The sequence below is a fragment of the Solanum verrucosum genome, unplaced genomic scaffold, assembly GCF_900185275.1.
Source record: "Solanum verrucosum unplaced genomic scaffold, falcon-dt-bn FXZP01000229.1, whole genome shotgun sequence".
Taxonomy (NCBI): Eukaryota; Viridiplantae; Streptophyta; class Magnoliopsida; order Solanales; family Solanaceae; genus Solanum; species Solanum verrucosum.
In genome coordinates, this window is record NW_026020011.1 from 2038725 (window position 1) to 2060492 (window position 21768).

The 21768-nt window shown below is 29.7% G+C and overlaps 3 protein-coding genes across 5 annotated transcripts in view; 2 read left to right on the forward strand and 1 right to left on the reverse strand.

The window, feature by feature from the left end:
- The window catches only part of LOC125820432 (uncharacterized), a 430223-nt gene that overhangs the window by 127101 nt on the left and 281354 nt on the right, over positions 1-21768 (forward strand). The gene's annotated exons all lie outside the window — the stretch shown is intronic.
- LOC125820311 (1-aminocyclopropane-1-carboxylate synthase-like) lies at positions 14924-18314 on the forward strand. Its single transcript, XM_049499751.1, has 4 exons — positions 14924-15094; positions 15679-15810; positions 16239-16399; positions 17354-18314. Exons 1-4 carry the CDS (start codon positions 14924-14926, stop codon positions 18312-18314), a joined length of 1425 nt encoding a protein of 474 aa, XP_049355708.1.
- Positions 19389-21684, reverse strand: LOC125820456 (uncharacterized). Its single transcript, XM_049499894.1, has 6 exons — positions 21343-21684; positions 20370-20484; positions 19948-20029; positions 19812-19857; positions 19657-19711; positions 19389-19567 (listed from the first exon to the last, which is right to left on the reverse strand). The coding sequence occupies exons 1-6, from the start codon at positions 21682-21684 to the stop codon at positions 19389-19391; spliced, it is 819 nt and encodes a 272-aa protein (XP_049355851.1).

Consider the following 21768-nt stretch of genomic DNA (forward strand, 5'->3'; position numbering starts at 1 on the left):
AAGTTAAAGGAGTAACAATGTAATTAATTTAATTTAAGTCAATAACAATTATAAAAAAATAAATATGCCTGCTGTTTTTCCTTTAGAAAACATGCTTGGAGCCTTTTTTTTTTCTTAAAAAACGTCTGCAACAAATTTCTCAAAAAAATAGGTACAAATGGGATTCGAACCCACAACATCAGCCTTCTAAAGTTGCCCTCCTACCGTGACACCACAAGCTAGTTTTGTTTTCTAGGTGACACGCTTTATATTTATATAAATATTATATATATATATACACCTATGTATATATAGAGTTTCCGTCGAAGTTCGGGGGTGGCGTGACACCCCCACACCCCTTCATAGATCCGCCCCTGGTTGGATCAACCCTTTTACTTAGTATATCGAGAGTGGATTAATGAATGATAAATACCACTTATTATATGAGTATCGCACGCTGAATATCTTATATATTCTTGTTTATTCATTTTTACCAACCAAATAACTGATAAAAATATATTGGTGAAATGATGCCTCCTAATCCTCTTTGGAACAAAATGATAATTCTTTCAATCATATTTTTCGATAAAGTTTAAAAAGTTTAAGAAAAGAAAATCATTTTTAAAGTATTTTCTTTTAATAGTAACATAAGGATAAATGCTTATAGTAATTAGTATATTTTTACTTGCTCTGATAGAATGTGTTCAAGATCTAGAATTTTTATTAAACCTAGATTTTAGGGTGCCATAATATTTTCAATTTAACATTTTTCTAAAAGTGAATGAGCTTTATTGGGAAAATAAATACTTTTGTTAGGAAAGACTCGAACATTTTTCTAATTTTGAAATATGTATTTTAAATTTATATTACAATAAAAATATATTTACCACCCAAAAATGGTCAGTTATGAAAAAAATGAATATACACAAATCTTTATTCTTTATCTCATGAAGATATCAATCTCAAAATTTAAGGAAATAAATTCAATATGCCATAAACCATCCGTAATTATAAGCATTTCAGAGGACCCTTAAAATAAATCTACTATTAACCTAAACTAAAATGGAAAAAAAATATAAAGAAACACTACTTTTGTAGCACCAAAAAAATTTCTTCAAAAATAGATTTTTTTGACTTATTATATTTTTTAGTAGCGTTGTTTTTTCTTCTCATTGACTTTGACCCAAATATTTATCAGTCTAATTCAAAAGGTTGGGGGTATTACCTCTGTCACTTTTTTATTGTTATGATGTGCTTTTCAAATGTCATTTTGATTAATTTTTAAAATTAAATTAGATTATATTAATTTGATATTTTAAATAAAAAAATTAGATTCAAAAATTATACGAAAAGTATTATAAATTACATTTTTTTGCATATCAATATGATGAAAAAAATACATGATATGTATCATGTTAGTCAAAGTTCTTATTAAAAAAGAGCCCCAACAAATCTAACGGCTGACCTAGGGTTTTAAGCCAACAGCTGCGCAGCTCTCATGGCTGCTACGACCACTGGACGGCCTCCTTTCGAGGCTGTCCAGCCCGCCCCACCACCCAAAACCACCACATACGCCACTCTTTTCAATTCCAATACTATAAATCCTAAACAATCTGCCCTAATTAACTCAAAAACAATCGCAAAACCAATCGAAATAATTCATGGAGAACCTACTATCACGTTTTCAATGGAGGAAAGGCAAGACTTTATGATTGAAGAGGGATTGCATCAAGCAGTGGTGTTTAAATTATCCCATGGTGCGCCAGATTTGAAGGTATTAAGGTCAATTTTACCGAAACATCTTGGTACCAAGGGCAACTGTTTAATTGGCTTACTTGCTCCAAGACAAATTTTGTTGAGATTTGATCAATATGAAGATTATGTACTAGCATTATCTCGCTCAGTTAATTATCTTCTCTACAATGGAGAGGAGCACCAATGTAGGGTTTTTCCATGGTCCATTGGATATAATCCTAAGGAGGAAACGACGTTAGCTGTGGTTTGGATTTATTTACCAAACTTATCTCCAGATTTGTTTGCAAAGAAGTCTTTGTTGTCTATAGCATCGGCAGTTGGGAAACCAATAGCTATAGATAAAGCTACTCAAATCAAGTCAAGACCTAGCACAACTAGGGTCAAGGTTATACTTGATCTAATGGAAAAGCTTCCAAATCGTATAAGGTTGCAGTTTGTGGATGGAAAATCTGGTAAGTTGATCGAGGTTTTTCAGGAGATTGTATATGATAATCTACCTTTGTATTGCAATTATTGTAAGCACCAAGGTCATGATGAAGATAGTTGTCGTTTGATCTCAAAAAGAAATCAAAATAACAAACAAATTGATGATACCATTGAAGTTGCTACAAAAGGTACTATTGATAGTGAAAAGTATCAAGGTGATGCGAGAGAAATATTAAATGAAAAAAGAAAGGTTGTAGATATCAATCAAAGTAAAGCTACTTTGTTAGATCGGCAGTTGGTTGATGTCCCTTCTGAGCAAAATCGTGCACACTCAATGGATGTTGTTACAAGTAATATTGGTGTTCAAACAACGACCGAAAACAAAAGGGGAACGCCAAGAGTTGGGGTTGATGCGCCGCGAGTTGGTTCAGGCAAAAAAATAATGGATTCAGGACACAAACTAATGGATACATCTGATGTTGAAGATGCTGAAAATTCTGGGCAGCATGTTTTGCAAGTTGAAACCAAGAATGCAACTAAAAATTGGACACTGGTTGCACACAAAAATTCAACTAGTAATCGGAGCCTTTCCCCGACTAGTCAAAATAATTCTCCATGTACTGAAAAGGGTGCGACTGGAAATTTTTATGACAGTGAGAAGAGGCAATATATTAGTAATGCCTCAAGAGACCTATTATGTTCAAATAGCTTTGATGCTTTATCGAAAACTACTAGACATCAAGTAAAGTTAACAGAGAATGACAACGATTTGATCAAAGAAAAGCAGGTCTCACCACCTACTTTGAATAGCAAATTAAGTCCAGAAGCTCCCGTATTTGTGCCTAAATGTGTGATTGCAAAGAAAAATGAGTCAAGGGTCTTAGTGTCAAATACAATTGATTTGGGCGAGGATTTTCTTGATGAAAATGATAAAGACAATATGCTTGATTTTGGCGAGGATTCTCTTGATGAAGATGAGGAAGATATGCTGGACATGTGCTTTGATAGAGTGGCTAGGGAAGGAGATTTATCACCTAGGCAACAAAGAAGTAGAAGCAACAAAAGCAAAAAGAAGACACATGGAAGACAACATAGTTGGAACGGTAAAATGACTGAGGAGTTTGTTCCAAGGCACCTACCGATGCGACAGGCAAAGCAGAACCATTTGACAGTATCAATAGGTTCAACAAGGTCCAATAAATCCATAAAGAAAGTATGAATTATCAAGTGTTGTTGGATAGGTTTGAAGAAGAAGACAAGAGAAAAATACTTCAAGTTACTTTTGATGGGCAATCAATTTTTTTTAATTCATGCGTTTGCAATAGAAAGTTTGAGGCTGATAACTCAACTTTCTTCTTGATTGGCATATTTTTACATTATTTAAGCATCCTCATTTGTAATATCATCATGGAGTGTATTACAAACTCTGTGGTGATCAGAAAATACTTAGTTCTCTCTAGCTCTTATTTTCTTCATGCTTGTTAGGTAGTAGACACTTCATTAGGATTAGTAAGGTAAGGCCTAGCCCCCCTTGCTTGCACTTATCCCTATTGATATTTTTTATGTTTAATAAAAGGCCACTAGACACTATCTAGTGGTAAATTTGCGGAAAAAAAAAAAAAAAAAGTCAAAGTTCTTATCATGTGACTCTAAAAAAGAAAATCGTGACAACTACCAGGAGACAGAGGATGTATTACTTTTCAACATTAACTGAATTGTTGTTCTCATTCAAGAAATGAAGGTTATTTTTTTATTCCCTTAAAAATGTACAGGATAAATTAAATTTACTTTTTAAGAAATTACTTTATCCAAATCATAATAAGCTGAGACAAACAATCAAACAAGGGCACTTGGTACCCTACCAACTTAATTTAAGGGGGAAAAAATTAAAAGAAATTTACATACAAAATTATCCTTTCATGCCTATTTATTTATTTGACTATCATTTGAGAAAAAGATTAGTAGAATTTTACCACATAGTTTAATTTACATAAAACCTAAAGATTAATCCAAGGGGTAGAAATTAAGTATTTTTTTAATATCTGGAATTGATTTTTTTTTCCTTTTTTATTTTTGTAAAAAAAAAGAAGAAACTATAATCCACTGGCCAATACATTTAGGAGCGCCTAATTTAGTGTACGTGTCTTACATATGTATATCACGTCAAAAATATAAAGATGTGGTGTGATCATCGTAAATTTAAGAAGAAATTATCGAAATACACAACTTATTTTACTATATTCTCTAAAAAAAATTACCATTTGAAAAAAATTACAATATTTCTACCCTCTCTTATTTTTCGGATGCATCACTTTACGCGATGTATCGAGATGTACGTAATGTATCAGCATGTTGAGTGATGTATTCGAAATCGAGACGTGATGTATCAGAAACATTTTGCGATGTATCCAGATTTCACCAAATTTAAGGAATTTTTGTAATTTGAAAAAGCATAGAAATAAGATGTAATTAGTTCTTAAATCTTAATACTATGAGATTTGTGTAAAATTCCCTAAATTTAACAGCCTAGCATTGCCTTATAAACCTTTAAATAAGCTTAATAATTTCTCTTCTTCTTCAATCTCTGATTATTTTTTCTAGATAACCTTGCAACTATAGGCTATGCAACTGCATGAATGGAGATTTTGGCAAGATCAACTTAACAAAGTCTCACCTCTCAATATATATGATGTGTATATAAAAAAAAATTGTTGATATATATATATATATATATATATATATATATGTATTGTATAAAAAATGAAAAATCTATTGATAATAATGTATATAGTAGATATAGCATATATATAAACATATATATATATATATATGGTATAAAAGCGTATATATAAAGTGTTTATATAGTAAATCATGTATATATTCAATAATCTATTTATATTTTCTCTGTTTCAATTTATTCGACTTATTTTCCTCTTTACTTTGTTTCAAAAAGAATAATCCTCTCCACTTTTAGCATTTTTTTAAATTTCACTTTTTCATATAACATGTCTAAGATCAGAAGATTAAAGGGTATTTTGGTAATTTGACATATTGTTAATTTAAGACCACAAGATTTGATAGTCTTTTTCCCTATTTATTTAAATCTTTGCGTCAAGTCAAAATAGATCAAATAAATTAAAACGAAACAAGTATATAATTAGCGTATAAGCATTATACATTGATATATCTTAGTTAGACATCTATTGCACACAAATTATACCAAAAACAAAAAAAATTAGGCATCAAAGATTACAATGCATTGACTTTTTTATATTCAAACTATCTCCATCATATTGGGAGCAAAATACTAAAGACTACAAGATTATATTTGATTGTTAAAAATAACAATAATTAGAAGTGCATATAAAATATTTTGCACTGAATGACCAGCTGAAGCCCAACACTATTGGTGGTTTTTTGTGTTGGGTCAATTTTAAAAAATTCTATTGGGCCTGTCAAAGTATATTTCCATGGAGAAAGTCAGAAAACTCATTTTTTAGTCAGGTTTATCTTTTCGGAAAATACGATATAAGTTGATTGACTTTATTGATAAAAAGAAGAATAAAAAAGATTAGTCACTTAACTAATTAACTAATTTTACTAATTTTTAGTCACCTAACTAATTAACCAATTTTACTAAATTAAGTGACTTATTTAAGATATTTACTCTCTCAATCTTTGGGACGACAAGATGGGCCTGAATTGGCATATGGACTTTCTCAGATGATAAAATATGAGCCCAACATTTTTGACGTAACTCAATCTAACGTACGAAATTAAATTCATATTTATCAAAGGGAAACTTACATAAATATACTATATTAAAAAAAATATTCATCATTTATAGCAATAACATTTTTTTCCACTTGATCACTTTTAATACATTTATAATACAGTTTTAATACATATTAAAAAGAACAATTTATTATTCACATAGAATACAAGTTTTATTGATGGTTATCACTCATTTTAATACACTTGTAATACAATGTGTCAATTTCTTACCAAACAAGCATAATTTTTAGTATAAATTTTAGGAATCACATAGTTTTAATATGAAATTACAATCTATCCCTATTTAGTTTGTAATTACATTAATTCCTGAAAAAGTAAAATAAGCCGGATACATACTATGTAGCTCAGATACATTATAAAATAAATCAGATACATAATATGTAGCTCAGATACATTAAAAACTAGCTCGGATACATTATAAAATAATTTAGAACTAGGAGAGAAATAAGGGATTTTAGAAATAGAAGGGAATATCATAAATAAGGAAAACATAAGACGTGTATTTCAGTAATTTTTCCTAATTTTTTTTTTAAAAAAAAACAGTTATAATACATACATATATATATATATATATATATTGCATACATAATTTACTTTTAATACATATTGCATATTTAACATAGTATTGTTATGTATTGCTATAAATGGTAATAAATAAAAAATATCGCTAAAATCATTAATTATATATTAAAAGGTACTCATCCAAGTAATTTTTACTTTATCAAATGTATCATGAGATTTTCGTTTACCAAACATAATAAGATTTTTTTTTTTTGATAAAAAATATATATGAAATTTCACTCCAGGCTCAAATTTTGTCCACATTTTTCGTGCATGAAGACTATATAAAATCGGTATGGAAAATTTGTGGAGCAGTCTTTGCCTCGTTGGCAGATAAAATAAAACCTCAATGCTTAGATTTCGCCTATAATTTTTGTTTGTGAAAACTGTATAGAATCAATATGAAATATGTATATAATTATATAAATGTTCTATAAAATTCATGTTAGATTTCTGAAAAAACCACTCACCGAATCTTGCTCACGATTTATGTATAAAAGATATGTATAATTTGTATGAAATATTTATATAACCATATAAATTTTAGGAAAAAAGGTCTGAAAAATATCCTAACTTTGGTTGGAATTGCTGTTACGATATCAAACTTTAATGAGGACCTATTACCCCCTAGACTATTTAATACCGTATTTTAAACATTTGCTCAACTGGTCAAGTGCGTGAAAACATGACGCATAGGCGCGTAGGGCACTGGATCTGAAATTAAAGAAAATAATTTGTTCCCTACAAACTTACCTGGCCCTTCAATGGTGGTCTTTTGGATTTAGAAAATAATTTCCAGCGAAGGACAAAGGGTTGTAAAATGAATTAGAATTATAGGTAAAAAGAAATAGATATAATTTAATCCCTGTATTGATACGTGGCATTTAATGATTGGCCTAAAAAAATTATTTTTTTCTTGGTCTTATTTATTCTATTGTTATTTAGGGCTTCTAATTTCTTTTCTTGATTTCTAAAATTTTTTATTTTTGACAATGAAGTGAAAGAGAGTTTTGGGAAAGAGACGGAGTGACAGTGAAGTGACTATTGATTTCCCATTTTTTTGACTTTTTCAATATGTTTATTAAAGGGTACGAAATGACTAATTTAATTAATTTAATGAATTAAAACGTGTGTGTGACACACTCAACTAACATAGATTGAGTATGTGCAAATATATATGTTTAAAATACGGTATTAAATAGTCTAGGGGTAATAGGTCTTCATTAAAGTTTGGTATCGTAACAGCAATTCCGACAAAAGTTGAGATATTTTTCAGACCATTTTCTCTAAATTTTATATATAGTTCATATTAGTTTTTGAAAATTTAATACAAATACACCAACATTATATATAATTTTATATTGTATTCATACAAGTTCAATGCACTCGATTATTGCTTCAAACTTCAACGATCTAGGATTGAAGTTCAGTCTAAAACTAGCTCAAATCTTTTCCAATTAGCCACAAATTTCATATTCAAACTCCTTTGACGTTCTAGTTCTTTTGATATATCACATATTCAAAATGAAATTCGTTTGTGATAAATTAATTTTCAAACTTGAACTTCAAACTCCTTTACTAATTGATAATGGAGTTTAACCGTAAAGAAGGAGGGAAGGGTTGTGTACAAGTTAATTTTTTCCTAAATTTGTTATGTTTGGTAAATCTTGTTATATTATGAAAAATAAGAAAAAGTATCCTTATTTTTAGTAATGTATAGTGATTTTCCCTTTATTGAATCCATATTGACCCATTCAACAAATTTGATCCATATTGCTCATTTACTATCCCTTAATATACTATATTAATTAACGTAATCATGTCCATAAATGACTATATTGATCTTTGATCAAACATCACAATCACAATGTAACCATGAGTAAATTATGAAAGTAAACCATAGTTTTCAAATTTTGGATCATGATATTTGATTTAATTAATTGGAGGCACACCATATTTTAGTCGTGCACAAATGATTTGGAGTTATATATAGCTAATAACTTTCACAAATTTCTTTTTAACTCCCTCTTTTCAGCGCCATAATGTTTAATTTGAATGAAACTTTGACAAATATTTTGGCCATCATTCTGCGTAAGCGCTAGCTACTTAGATACTACTCTTCTGTCTTACTCGAAATTTTTAAAAATAATTATCTTAAATTGTTTTATTTTTCTATTTTATCCTTAATAGTAATTATTCTTGAATATTATAAACATTTCAATTATGAGGTGATGACCCACAAATAAATTGAATAAATATTCAATAAGAAGAAATTATATATCTTAAAGACATAAATAAGAGTAAGATAGTTAAAATTGTTCCTAAGTAATAGTTTCTTAAGACTTAAGAGGCATGAAAAAAGAGAAACGCGACAGATAATTTGAAATGATGGAGTAATTACTAATTAGTACTTCCACCACTTTAAAGTAAGTAGTGTTTTTAGTTTCGACATGCCATTAGAGAAAATCACTCATTCATAGAAAATAAAATGTATTGTTATCCAACTTACCAATAAGTACCTTAAAAAAAAGATGTAGTTCTTGCTAGTTATGTAAAAATCTCTTTATTTAAATAAAAGAATAAAATTGATAGAAAATCATAAATATATTTTTATTCCATAATCACTTATTTTGAAACAAAATAAAACGAAAAAAACACCACTTGGCTAATTTTTTGCATTAGTGATGTTATGTACTCTCCCTACTATATATATAGTATATTCTCCAAAATATAATAAACTAATTTCATAAAGTGGACGGTGTGGGTGAAATCCAAAACATTTGACTTTGACAAAGAGAATAATAAATAATATAGGGATAAGGGTCGAGAAATATCTCAACTTTGATCGAATTTGTTGTTGCTATACTAACTTTCATGAGGACCTATTACCTCCCTAGACTATTTAATACCGTATTTTTTACCCCCTGAACTATTTAATAGTGTATTTTAAAGGTATATATGTGCCCATGTGGACACATTACTATTTATAATTTTGCATTATTTTTTACGTCCACGTGGGCAAATATATATGTTTAAAATACGGTATTTAATAGTCTAGGGAGGTAATAGGTCCTCATGAAAGTTTAGGATCGCAACAGCAAATTCAACCAAAGTTGGGATATTTTTCAGACCCTTATCCAATAATAAATAAATAATAAAAGGTTCAATTAATTATATGTGTACATTTAATCTAAACTTGCTAGAGGATAAAAAAGAATGATACGTGTGACTTTCTTTTTCTCTTTCTTTCTACCAAACTCATTAATACGTATACATTTAATCAGTTCTCTTCTCATCAAATTCAATTCACCTTCTCCATTTTTCTCCAATAAAACATGTCTAGTTGCATGCGTAACACATTGGCCTCTTTTTTTTTCTTGTTTTCATCCTGACATTCATTTTAAAAGTCGATTAATTTAAATTCATGCTAAAAAATTTACTTTAGGGTATAGTGTTTCATCTCAGAAACAATTTCATTTACAAGGTTTGAATTCAGAATTTTAGTTAAAAATGAAAGAATATTTATCACGCCACTTCACTAGATAATGTAACAAGATTTTCCTATCGTGAATCACATGCATGCTCCCTAATTATCCCCCCTTTTAGGATTTGGTTAATAGTCAATTTTAATTTCCTTCGTTGTATTTTTGTAAGTTAAAAATTTAAAATATGAGACACAAATTGGACATGTTAGAATATATATATATATATATATATATATATATATATTGCAAGAAAATTTTAAAGAAGGAAACAATGGCTTCAAGACAATTTTTACTTCTTCCATATAATAGACCATAAACCTATTGCAAGAAATTAGTCGAAAATGCAAAACCCAACTTAGAGTCTGTTTGGATTGACTCTTGACTTATTTTTATTATTTTGACTTAAAATCAAGTGCTTAAAAATATTTTTTTATATTTTAGCCAAACACTGTAAAAATGCTTGTTACTTAAAATTATAAGTCAATTCAAACAGACTGTTAATTAGTAAATTAAAGTGGATGAAACCTTCTTGTTCCTCATTTCTCAAGAATTGCATCTTCCAAATATCTCCAAAAAGACATTTATATACTTGCTAATTCCTAATTAGACATACAATTTGTCAAGCATATTTTTAGATTTGACATTTGATTATATTTAGTATTTTCCACAAAATACATTTAACTTTGTGAAGTATCAATTTGCAATCTATCCATAGAATTGTAGTTTAGTGGTAAGGTAGTAGCACAAACTCTGAGATTGGGATTATGTCCATATCCAGAATTTCAAAACTTTTTGTACATATTGATATATCTGGTAATAAAGCTTATAGTTACCAAAAAAAAATTTGCAGCAAATTAGACCCTTAATTAATAACACTCGAAAAGTATGACCTAAATCATTATAACATGTGGCCTTTGTAAGATATTTATGTGTCAAAAAATGGCCAAACATAAGGGTTGAATGGTTCGAGTGATATTATACTATTATATAATACTATCTAATATCTTTAGTACTATGTTAATGTACATAACTTAAAGCCTTCGATAAAATATAGAAGTGTTACCAACATTTTATTTTTTATACAAAGTTTTGATTATGAGGCTGATCGAAGACCCATTATATACTTCTCCCCATCTATGTATCATAATTTACATAACAATACTTTTTCCTTTAGACGTTCGAAAATATTCACTAATACTTCTCCACTATAACTACATATTTAATTTTACATTTAATTATATTATTAAGTTTCTATCATCCAAATCTATTTAACTAACTACTCAAATTTAAAGTTTTGATGTGAGACTTTATTTTTAAAAAAATATCTTTCAACTATTTTTCTAATTATTTTCTTCAAGTAATAATTATTTTGATATATGCAAAAATCAAGCTAGCTAAGATTCTAGGTTACATATAACTAATCAAATATAAATATCCTAATTATACAAAATTGTGAGAGTTAGGGTGTGTTTGGTATGAAGGAAAATGTTTTCCTAGAAAATGTTTTCTTGGAAAACAAGTTGATTTTTGACTTATTTTCTCATGTTTGGTTGGTGAGTAGAAAATATTTTCTAAAAAAAAAATTTAGTGTTTGATTTATGAATGAAAAATGTTTTTGAAAAAATTCTTTTATTTTACTAGAGTAGAAAATAATTGTTGAAATTGAAAATATTTTTTAAAAACAAATTTATTTATTTTTTGGGGGTGGGGGAGTCGAGAGTAGGGGTGAAAAATTGAAATTTTGAATTTAAAAATATTTTTTAAAAACAAAGTTAATTTTTTTTTTTGGGGGTGGGGGGGCTGGTAGGGCGTGGGTGGGTGGGTCGAAGGTAGGGGTGAAAAATGAAATTCTGAAGTCGAAAATATTTTTTAAAAACAAACTTAAATTTTTTTTTTGGGAGTGGGGGGGCTGGTAGGGGGTGGGGGTGGGGGGGGTTGAGGGTAGGGGTGGAAAATATGAAATTTTGAAGTCGAAAATATTTTAAAAAAAAAACTTTTTTTTTGGGGGAGGGGGGGCTGGTAGGGGGTGGGTGGGGGGTGTGGGGTCAAGGGTAGGGGTGTAAAAAAATAAAAAATTGAAATTAGAAATATCTTTTAAAAACAATTTTTAATATTTTTTGGGAGGGGTGGTGGTAGGGGTGGGGGATAGGTGTGAGGGTGGGGTAAAAATATTGAATTTAAAAACAAACTTTAAATTTTTTTTATTTTTTTTTGGGGTGGTGGTTGGGGGGTTGGTTTGAGGGTAGGGACCAAATATATTGATTTTTTCAACAATTTTTTTTTAAATTGGAAGTTGAAAGAGAGTTTTGGAAAATGTTTTCCTTAAGTTTTGAAAGGAAGTCATTTTCCTTAAATTTGAGGAAAATGAGTTGATTTGGAAAACATTTTCCAAAACATTTAACCCAACCAAACATGAGAAAATTGAAAGACATTTTTCGAAAAATGTTTTCCTTCATACCAAACACACTCTTAGTGAATAGTATTTTCACACTCCATCTCCTTGTAATGCCATCACCGGCAAAAGATTTGGTAGTGAAGGGACATCAATAACAGCACACAAGCGTGTGGAAATTAATTAAATAATATATTATATTGTCTTTATCAATAACTAAACGATAAAAACGTCTTTAATGTGCATCTTCTAATCAGGGGCATCAAATTCGAATTTTGGCATAGATTATTTTTTGATAGAGAATGCTTCCTTTCGAATGGGACCTTACGCAACATGAATCTGAATTAGTCAGGCTTTTATATAAATATTGAATACCAAATGAAGAAAAAAATAAATTATTGTAAACCGTTTGACTAATTTTTGACAACCTTCTTTTAATTTTTGGATTGCACTCGAGTATTAGTAGAGCACATCATCATTAGGGCAATCAATAACAACACTAGTTTATGATGATGTGGCATGATCTAATATAACTATGGAACATTTTGATACTCCAAGTTCACTATATTAAAAATAAATTTTCAATTTTATTTGTCAATTTTAGCATTTAAGAAAAGATGATTATTTTTTCATGTTTTACTTTTAATATTAATTATTTCTTTCTCAAATCATTTTTCAATCCAATTAAACATCAATTAATTATAAGGATAGTATGATAAAAATAACTATGTCAATTATTATTTTCTTAAACAGTATGTCAAATTTAAGTATGACAAGTAAAAATGAACTAAGGGAGTAGAATAGTACTGGATTGGATACCAATATGCATTTCAGCCTATTAAGGCCCGTTCAAATTCAACTCAACTCGCTTATTTGACATTCCTAATATTGTCTTTACCCACCCGAATCTCTCATATAACATTTATCTAAATTAGATACAATACTATTAGGATAATATTTTTTACTTACACACCGAACACAAAAAAAAATTACTTATTTTCCATGAAAAACATTTTTCTCCGTACCGAACACACCCTTAGCGTTTTTTTTCCATTCAATAGTACTCTTGTTTAATGATAAGCGTGTTGACATTAGTTAACGTCGACGGCACATTTAATTTAAGTAGACCTAAGGGAGACCCAGTCCACAATATTCTTTGTATGGTCCAAAAAAGAAAGAAAATAAGAAAATTATGCTCCAAAAAAAGTACTCCAATAATGCCTAAGATAATAATTTATGCATGCCTAATAAATTTTTAAGTTAGAATAAAAGGCGGAATTCGTAGTTGATACTTTAGCTCTGCTCCTAATTATTAATTGGAAAAATAATAATTAATTTTTCTAGAATATGTTAGAACATATTTATAGAACAAATACTATTTATGTTGTTAGTGTATATTACTTAAGTACTATACAAAAATCAATTAATTAGTGGAGTTTCCCTTTTCTATATTTGAGTATGATCATTCAATACGTATGTAAATTTACTCCTTCAGTTCATTTTTATTTAATTTGTTTAGTACCAAATTAAAATAGATGTCCATTTTATTTGTTCAGTTTAAAAAATTAAGAGATAATTTATTATTTTATAGTATTTGTTTACCCTTATTATTAAGTATTAATATTTATTTTTAATATTTAAATGACTTAATAATAAATTATTAAGGATGATATAGTACCGACAAGGATTATAGTGGAGTGATAAGTACTCCTTATTTTTAATCAGAGGTCTCGATTTGAGCCCCCAAGAATATGGAATTGCCTTTGTTAGGAGAGTTTTACCCGCAGATACTAAACAATACCGGACGGAAACAAAAAAAAACTTTTATTACAGTCCATTCAAAAAAATATTATTCTTCTATAGTAATTTGAAATAGAAATAATTAACTTTAAAAATCTCTTTTTCAAAAGTCTGTCTTTTTTCGTGCCTAGTCAAACACTGCCACATAAATTTGGATGGAGGGACAATGATTATACTACTTCCTCCGTCCATTTTACTTATCTATAGTATATATTGACTTAGTACATCTCCCTCCCCTCAATGAACAACAAACAGAATGACAGTTTTACTATACTATCCTTGAATAAGAAAAAAATTCTATGTTTTGGCAAATAACTATAGTTAATATTTAATAAGAGTAAATTAGAAATTAAATAATAAATTATCTCTTAATTTTTTAAACTGGAAAAATAAAAATACGGAAAGGAATATGATAGATACACTAGTGAATTGTAGTTGTATTTGGTATGGATTAAATTAAACTAATGAAGATTAGGGAAAGATATGGGGCCATAATCCAGTCCATAAGTAGTGCGGTATTAACACATAATATTAGTAATTAGCCGCCCATAATATCTCAAAAAAATAGTTTGGTACTTTACTTCATGGAAACTTCTTTATTTAAGTGATTTTGAACAACTATAAATAGAACATCACTAAAACTTATAACATATTCAATATTCCACAATTCAAAAACTATTTACTAAGGGATTATACATATTAGATCAACTTTAAGAGAATTAATTAGTGAATGGGGTTCATTTCAAACATCAATAATGAGCTTCTTTCTAAGGTAGCAACCAATAATGGACATGGAGAAAACTCAGCTTATTTTGATGGATGGAAAGCTTATGAAATTGATCCTTTCCATCCAACACAAAATCCTAATGGGGTTATTCAAATGGGTCTTGCAGAAAATCAGGTAACAACATGAAAATATTTTTAATTATATTATTATCAACATATATATGCATTTAATTAGTGTTCATTTTCTCCATCTACACTCCCTTTGTTCTATACTCCATCCGTTCTATTTTATATGAGTTAGTTTGACTTGATACGGAGTTTAAGAAAGAAAGAAAGAGTTTTGAAACTTATACTCTGAAATAAGTGATATATGTTTGAGTGACTACAAATCATTTCATTAAGGGTAAAATGAGTATTTTACAATTAAATTGCTGTCATTCTTTTTGGGATGAAGTACTAAAAATGAAAATGAGTCGTATAAATTGAGACAGATGGAGTACTTATTAAAACCACCACAAGCTCCAAAGAAACTCTTGGTTTGTGTCAAAGTTAGGGTTGATTTTTATCACTGATCAACTAATAGGTATTATCTCAGAAAATTATATTTCATTTTTAGTTCAACTTTTTCAAAAAAGAAAGTGACTTAATCATATGAATAATTATTAGTATTATTACTTGAGTAACTATCTGAGAAAAAAAACCTTTGTGTTTGTCAGATATTGCAATTTATGTTTTTGTTTTTATTTTGTGTTCTTGTAGCTTTGCTTTGATTTAATTCAAGAATGGGTGGTGAACAATAAAAAATCCTCCATTTGCACAGCTGGAGGCTGTGAAGAATTCAAGGAAATTGCAATTTATCAAGACTATCATGGTTTGCCAGAATTTCGAAGGGTAAGAACTTATACCTAAAACACCGAATTATTACTCCCTTCGTTTCAATTTGTCTCATTTTCCTTTTTAGGTTGTTATATATATAGAGAGAGAGGGGGGGGGGGGGGGGGGGGGGGGGGGGGAGTGTGTCATGGCAAGCAACACTAAAATTGTATTTGTGTGATCTATAGGTTAAAAATTCAAGCTATACTGAAAGTAATTAACCACTAATATTTGCATTAGAATAAGTTGGGTGCAATCCTTTCCCGAACCCTACTAACACAGATTGCTTTGTGTACTAGATTGCCACAACATTCAAATGTCATTTGAGTACCTTTATTACCTTTATAGTCGAAAAGTCTTTTTCTTATTTTCTTAAACTTTCGTATTCTGTCAAACTAAGACACATAAAATATAACCATTAACGAAAGAAGTATATATATGTGCAGGCAGTTGCAAGGTTCATGTCAAAAGTGAGAGGAGACAAAATCAAATTTGATGAAGAACGTATAGTAATGAGTGGAGGGGCAACTGGGGCTCATGAATTACTTGCCTTTTGCTTGGCTGATCCTGGAGAGGCTTTTCTTGTTCCTACTCCCTATTATCCTGGGTAACTATTTTTTTTTCTTTTTCTTATAGTTAAAATCGCGATTTGATATTGATCCGTACCTTATATATTAAGATTCAATAAAAGAAATAGGGGAAATAAAATCGAACCTCCTTAGAAACTTACGTGATCGTTGAGGTGGTGTGTGTCAAACAATTATGAATATATTAATATGATATAGAGATCTATTATAGTTTATTTATTCACCTCAAACCCTAATTTTGCAACCATAAAAGTAAAATACAATAAAGTAAAGATAACAAAAATCATATATATTGTGAAGAAGCCATGTCCTCTGTTACTTTTTACTTGTCCAATTTTGAATTTTTATTTGTCCCCTTTTATTTGTCATTTTTGACAAATCAAGAAAAGACAATATTTTTTTACCTATTATACCCTCAATTTATTTAGAGAGTTAGTGTTTTTGAAAAAGGTCGAACCTCTTTAATGAGTAAATTGATTTTGGAATTCTATCAATTTATAGGGGTAAAATAGTAAACTCACTATATCAATTATTATTTTCTAAATAGGTGTGTCAAGTAAAAAATGAACAAGTACATAGGGACCGAGGGAGTATGAAACTACGAATTAATATTGGAAATTATCGTATGGTAAAAAATAATATTTTCTACATCCTAATTTGGTTGGTAACTTTTTGTTTTTTCTAATTTTATAAAATATTGACAACATTCTTTTTGGAAAAAAATTAGGGGTATGGAAAGGGAAAATGGGGAGGGGGGATTACGAGGAGAATTGAACTATCGATCACCAACAAGGTGAAAGTTCAAATAGTCAACAAATTGAGCTATGTACTAAAATTCCCCATTCACAACATTCTCTAATCCAAATTTATGTTGTTTTTCTTCAAATTATTGGATCAAGTGACTGTTTTGTTACTAGATTCTTGACAAATATTTCTAATTCTTACTAAAGTATTTCCAAATATTTAATTTGCAGATTTGATAGAGATTTGAGTTGGAGAACCGGTGTACAACTTTTTCCAATCATTTGTGAAAGCTCCAACAATTTCAAAGTCACAAAAAAAGCCTTAGAAGATGCATACAACAAAGCTCAAGAATCCAATATCACAATAAAAGGCTTACTTTTAAACAATCCATCAAATCCATTAGGCACAATTTTAGACATGGAAACATTAAAAGATACAATAAGGTTCATCAACGATAAAAATATACACCTCGTATGCGACGAAATTTACGCGGCCACGGTCTTCAACGAGCCCAAATTCATCAGTATTTCCGAAGTTATAATAAGCGAAAATGTTCAATGCAACCTCGATTTAATACACATCGTGTATAGTCTATCGAAGGATTTAGGGTTTCCCGGATTTAGAGTCGGAATTATTTACTCGTACAATGATGTTGTAACAAAATGTGCTAGAAAAATGTCGAGTTTTGGGCTCGTATCGACGCAAACGCAGTATTTAATATCTAACATGTTGTTAGATGATACGTTTATCGAGAAATTCGTTGTCGAGAGTTGTGAAAGGTTGGAGAAAAGGCATGGGGTGTTTACTAAGGGACTTGAAAATATTGGAATTAACACGTTGGAGAGTAACGCTGGGCTTTTTTGTTGGATGGATTTGAGAAGTTTACTTAAGGAAAATACATTTGAAAGTGAAATTGAACTATGGAGAATGATTATTAATGATGTTAAACTTAATGTTTCACCAGGTTGTTCTTTTCATTGTTGTGAGCCTGGTTGGTTTAGGGTTTGTTTTGCTAGTATGGATGATGATACTATGAGGATTGCATTAAGGAGGATTGAGATTTTTGTGGTTCAATATAAAGGGATTAATAATATTATTGAAGAAGGAATCGAGAATTCTCTTCCTATCGCACCTGGTCCAGTATCTCTTACGTCGATATCTAATAGCAATGAAGAGGGAGAAGCTCGATAGCAGAAAGTATCGAACTAGAGATTCAGAGATAGATTAATTTTGTAATAAGAGCATGAAGAATTGCTCATTTAACATCAATGTCTACTTTAAGGAATGAATATATTGAGTAGTTGACTTCACAATTTATCAAACCATTATCTGTACCTTTTTTTTTTTTTTAGTTTTCTACTTTATAATGTTTATAAATGAAACCTTCATCCATAGATTCACTATATTGAGGTAAAGTAGCATTTTAACTATTAGGGTGTATAGAATTATTACCACCAATATTTTTCATTTATGTGTTGTTCTTTCTCTTTTTCTCGTCCTATACCCTCTTATATTAGGTTTGCCATTTTGTCACTTGGATATACCATACATATGTCACGTATATGCCACGTATATATTATTGGTGCATATGACATACATAGGATATATACGATATATATAGAGAGAGATATTTTGAAATGACAAACTTAATAGATATAATAAGGCTTTATAGCTATAGTTTTGATAATTGCGTTTCATAGCTTTAGTTTTGTGCTATGGAGGCTGTGGTTTGTATATTTCTACCCATTTGTATATTTTGCTTATGAATATACAAATAGAGTAAGTATATACAAATTCTGTATTTATACATTTAATAATTTTTTAGAACTCTGTTTGTATATTTCGCTTGCTAATATAAAAACAGGGTAATTTATTATGATTTTTCATAGATCGTATACAAATAACTAGGGTAAGCATATACAAAATTCTGGATTTATACAAATCAAACGAATTATACAAATAAGGCGAACAACAATAATTGGGGGAAACTGTACATGCGAATTACAATTTTCCTAAATTGTATTTAATCATACATCGGCGTATAAATCTGATAATCCTTCAATTAGAAAATTCGAAAACAATGAAATCCATCTGAAACAAGATTGATTAATTTTACATACCCTTTCTTTAATTTAGAAAGAAAAACAAACTTCACATACTTTATTTTACTCACACAAAAAAAAAAATTAAAAAAATTGTACATGTTGATATACAATTGGTATAATTACCCCCTAAGCAAATGATCATACAATTGTAACTCTCTTCTTACCGTCTTGAATACTTTATAATGAATTGCACTAACTTGGTTGTAAATCCAAGAAAGGTGATTGTTAATGTCCAAAACTTTTTGTACCATACAAAAATTGGACTTATTAATGGTTGCACAACAAACTTGTAACTATTTAGTAACACTTGATATGCAACTTGATGATTCTTTACAAATCCTACAAGGAACCAAAAAAAATAATTCAAAATTTTTAAATTTATTTAATTTTAAAATATGGAAAAACAAAAGTAGAAGAAATTGACATACTCGAGACGATTTCAGGGAATTCATCGAATACTGAAGTTACCATATTGTACAACGCCTATTTTTGGTCAGGACAGGAAAAGACACGTGTTACAAATAATCTATTCAGAACCTAGTGTGCAAAATGATATAATTAGTAAAAGTAGTGGTAGACATACCAAAATTTTTGGTTTCATTGATGATTCTGTAATAACTTGAGCATTCCTGCATACAATATATGTTGCTTAGTAATTTATGCTTGTGTAATTATTATATTATAAAGTATAAGAGGCATAATGAGGATCAATATTTTACTTAATGAGTAGTTTTTCTCCATCTCTTGATAATTCATAGTAGCTGCAGCCTCTACTAAAGGGTACTTCTTTCTTCTTCCACTCTGAAAAAACAAGTACACTCTTTCAATTTGGGACTTTTTTAAATAACAGGCATAATACATAAACGTGCCTCTTTAATTTGGTCTCAACTGACATTTATGCCTTTCAACTTTATAAACTTGTATAAAGTTGAACAAGTAGACACATGCATCCTACGTGGCGTCCAATTAGTATAAAGCTACGTAGGACACGTATGTCTACTTATTTAATTTTATACAAATTTACGTGTCTACTTATGCACATTCAAAGTTGGAAGGCACAATTATATATTATGCCTTTTAGAAATGAGTCCTTAAAGTTTTAAGAAATGCAATTCTAGCTCACTTAAAAAGTAGTGTTTACCTAAATGCCAGTATACTATTGCTGTAAGATCAACACCTTCATGAATATTGTCTATGCTGAACTCTGTGTTTTGGTCCAAGCTTGTGGTTAGTTGCTCCAGAGATTTTAAAGCCTCCTGCATAAATTTGCAAAAGGGAGTTGAAGAATCAAATTAAGCAGTGGTGGAGCCACATAGATCGAAGGGTGGTCAATTGGACATCAGAGTTCAGTCGGAGCTATAGTTCTAGTTACTGTTCCGACAGAACTCAATAGCTTTAACCAAAACTCTATAATTATGTTAAAAGCCCACTTAATATGTATAAATAATAGAAAACTTACATAAGTCTCACAAGTTTAGGAGCGAATTACTTAAATACGCTCTAATTTGCAATATTATGAATCTTAATTATCAGATTTTGGTGCGTCCAGATATATGTATTTTGGGATACATGGGTCATTAGGTGTAATTTGTTCTAGATACATTGTATCCAGGTGGATTCGCATCTATCTTGGATACATAAGAAGTTTCGCTCACCTCCCTCCCATTTCGCTCGCTACACTCCTTTGTATCTAGTATCCCAGATACATGTGAATGACACCTAGATAAATAAAGATACATGTATCAAGTGTGTATCTAGTGTGATTCACATGTATCTGAAATACATGACTATCTCGCTCGCCTCTCTCCCTATTTTTAGTATATTTGATAGCAAAAATACATATATCTACTAGATGTATCTTCCTAAAAAATATCAAACTCTTAATTTGTGGTATGATACATAGTATTTTTAAACTATATATAATAATATGTATATGATAGTAGAGTATATCTAATTATGTAATTTCTCCGGCTTCTTTTTTAGCCCATCACTCAAGGGCTAACCCAAATATACAAAATATATAAATTGAAACCTTTTGCAAAATTCCTAACTTTGCCACGTGGATTAGAAGTGTAATTCATGTTCTCAACAAAAACAAAAAAAAAAGTGCAAACCTTTCTCCCTTGAAATGATTGAGGGAATGAAAAATCATCAAAGAAACAATCTTCTGATATGAGCAGGGCCAGTTGGTTTAGGTCCTTGTTGTTTATACTTGAGTACAACTTTCTAATTGTGTTGGATGATGAAAATGGGCTTGTGACAACATCAGGATTGACCATTGAACAATACGCGATCAAGGACCTCTGTCTGCTCCTAATACTTCTTATCTTGAATTTTTGCTCATGTACCTTGGTGTTTTTCGCGTTATGAGCTTTCAATAGAGGAATGCTTTCGCGATTCCTAAAATCTGGCGTGGACGATAAACTTTGCCAGCCAACTTGGCTTGAAAGTGTCATGTTAATAGATAACAGAGTTGCAAGATAGATCAAATAATTTTATAGATGCAATGCCTTAGCAAGGAGAAAAGGAATCAATGTACG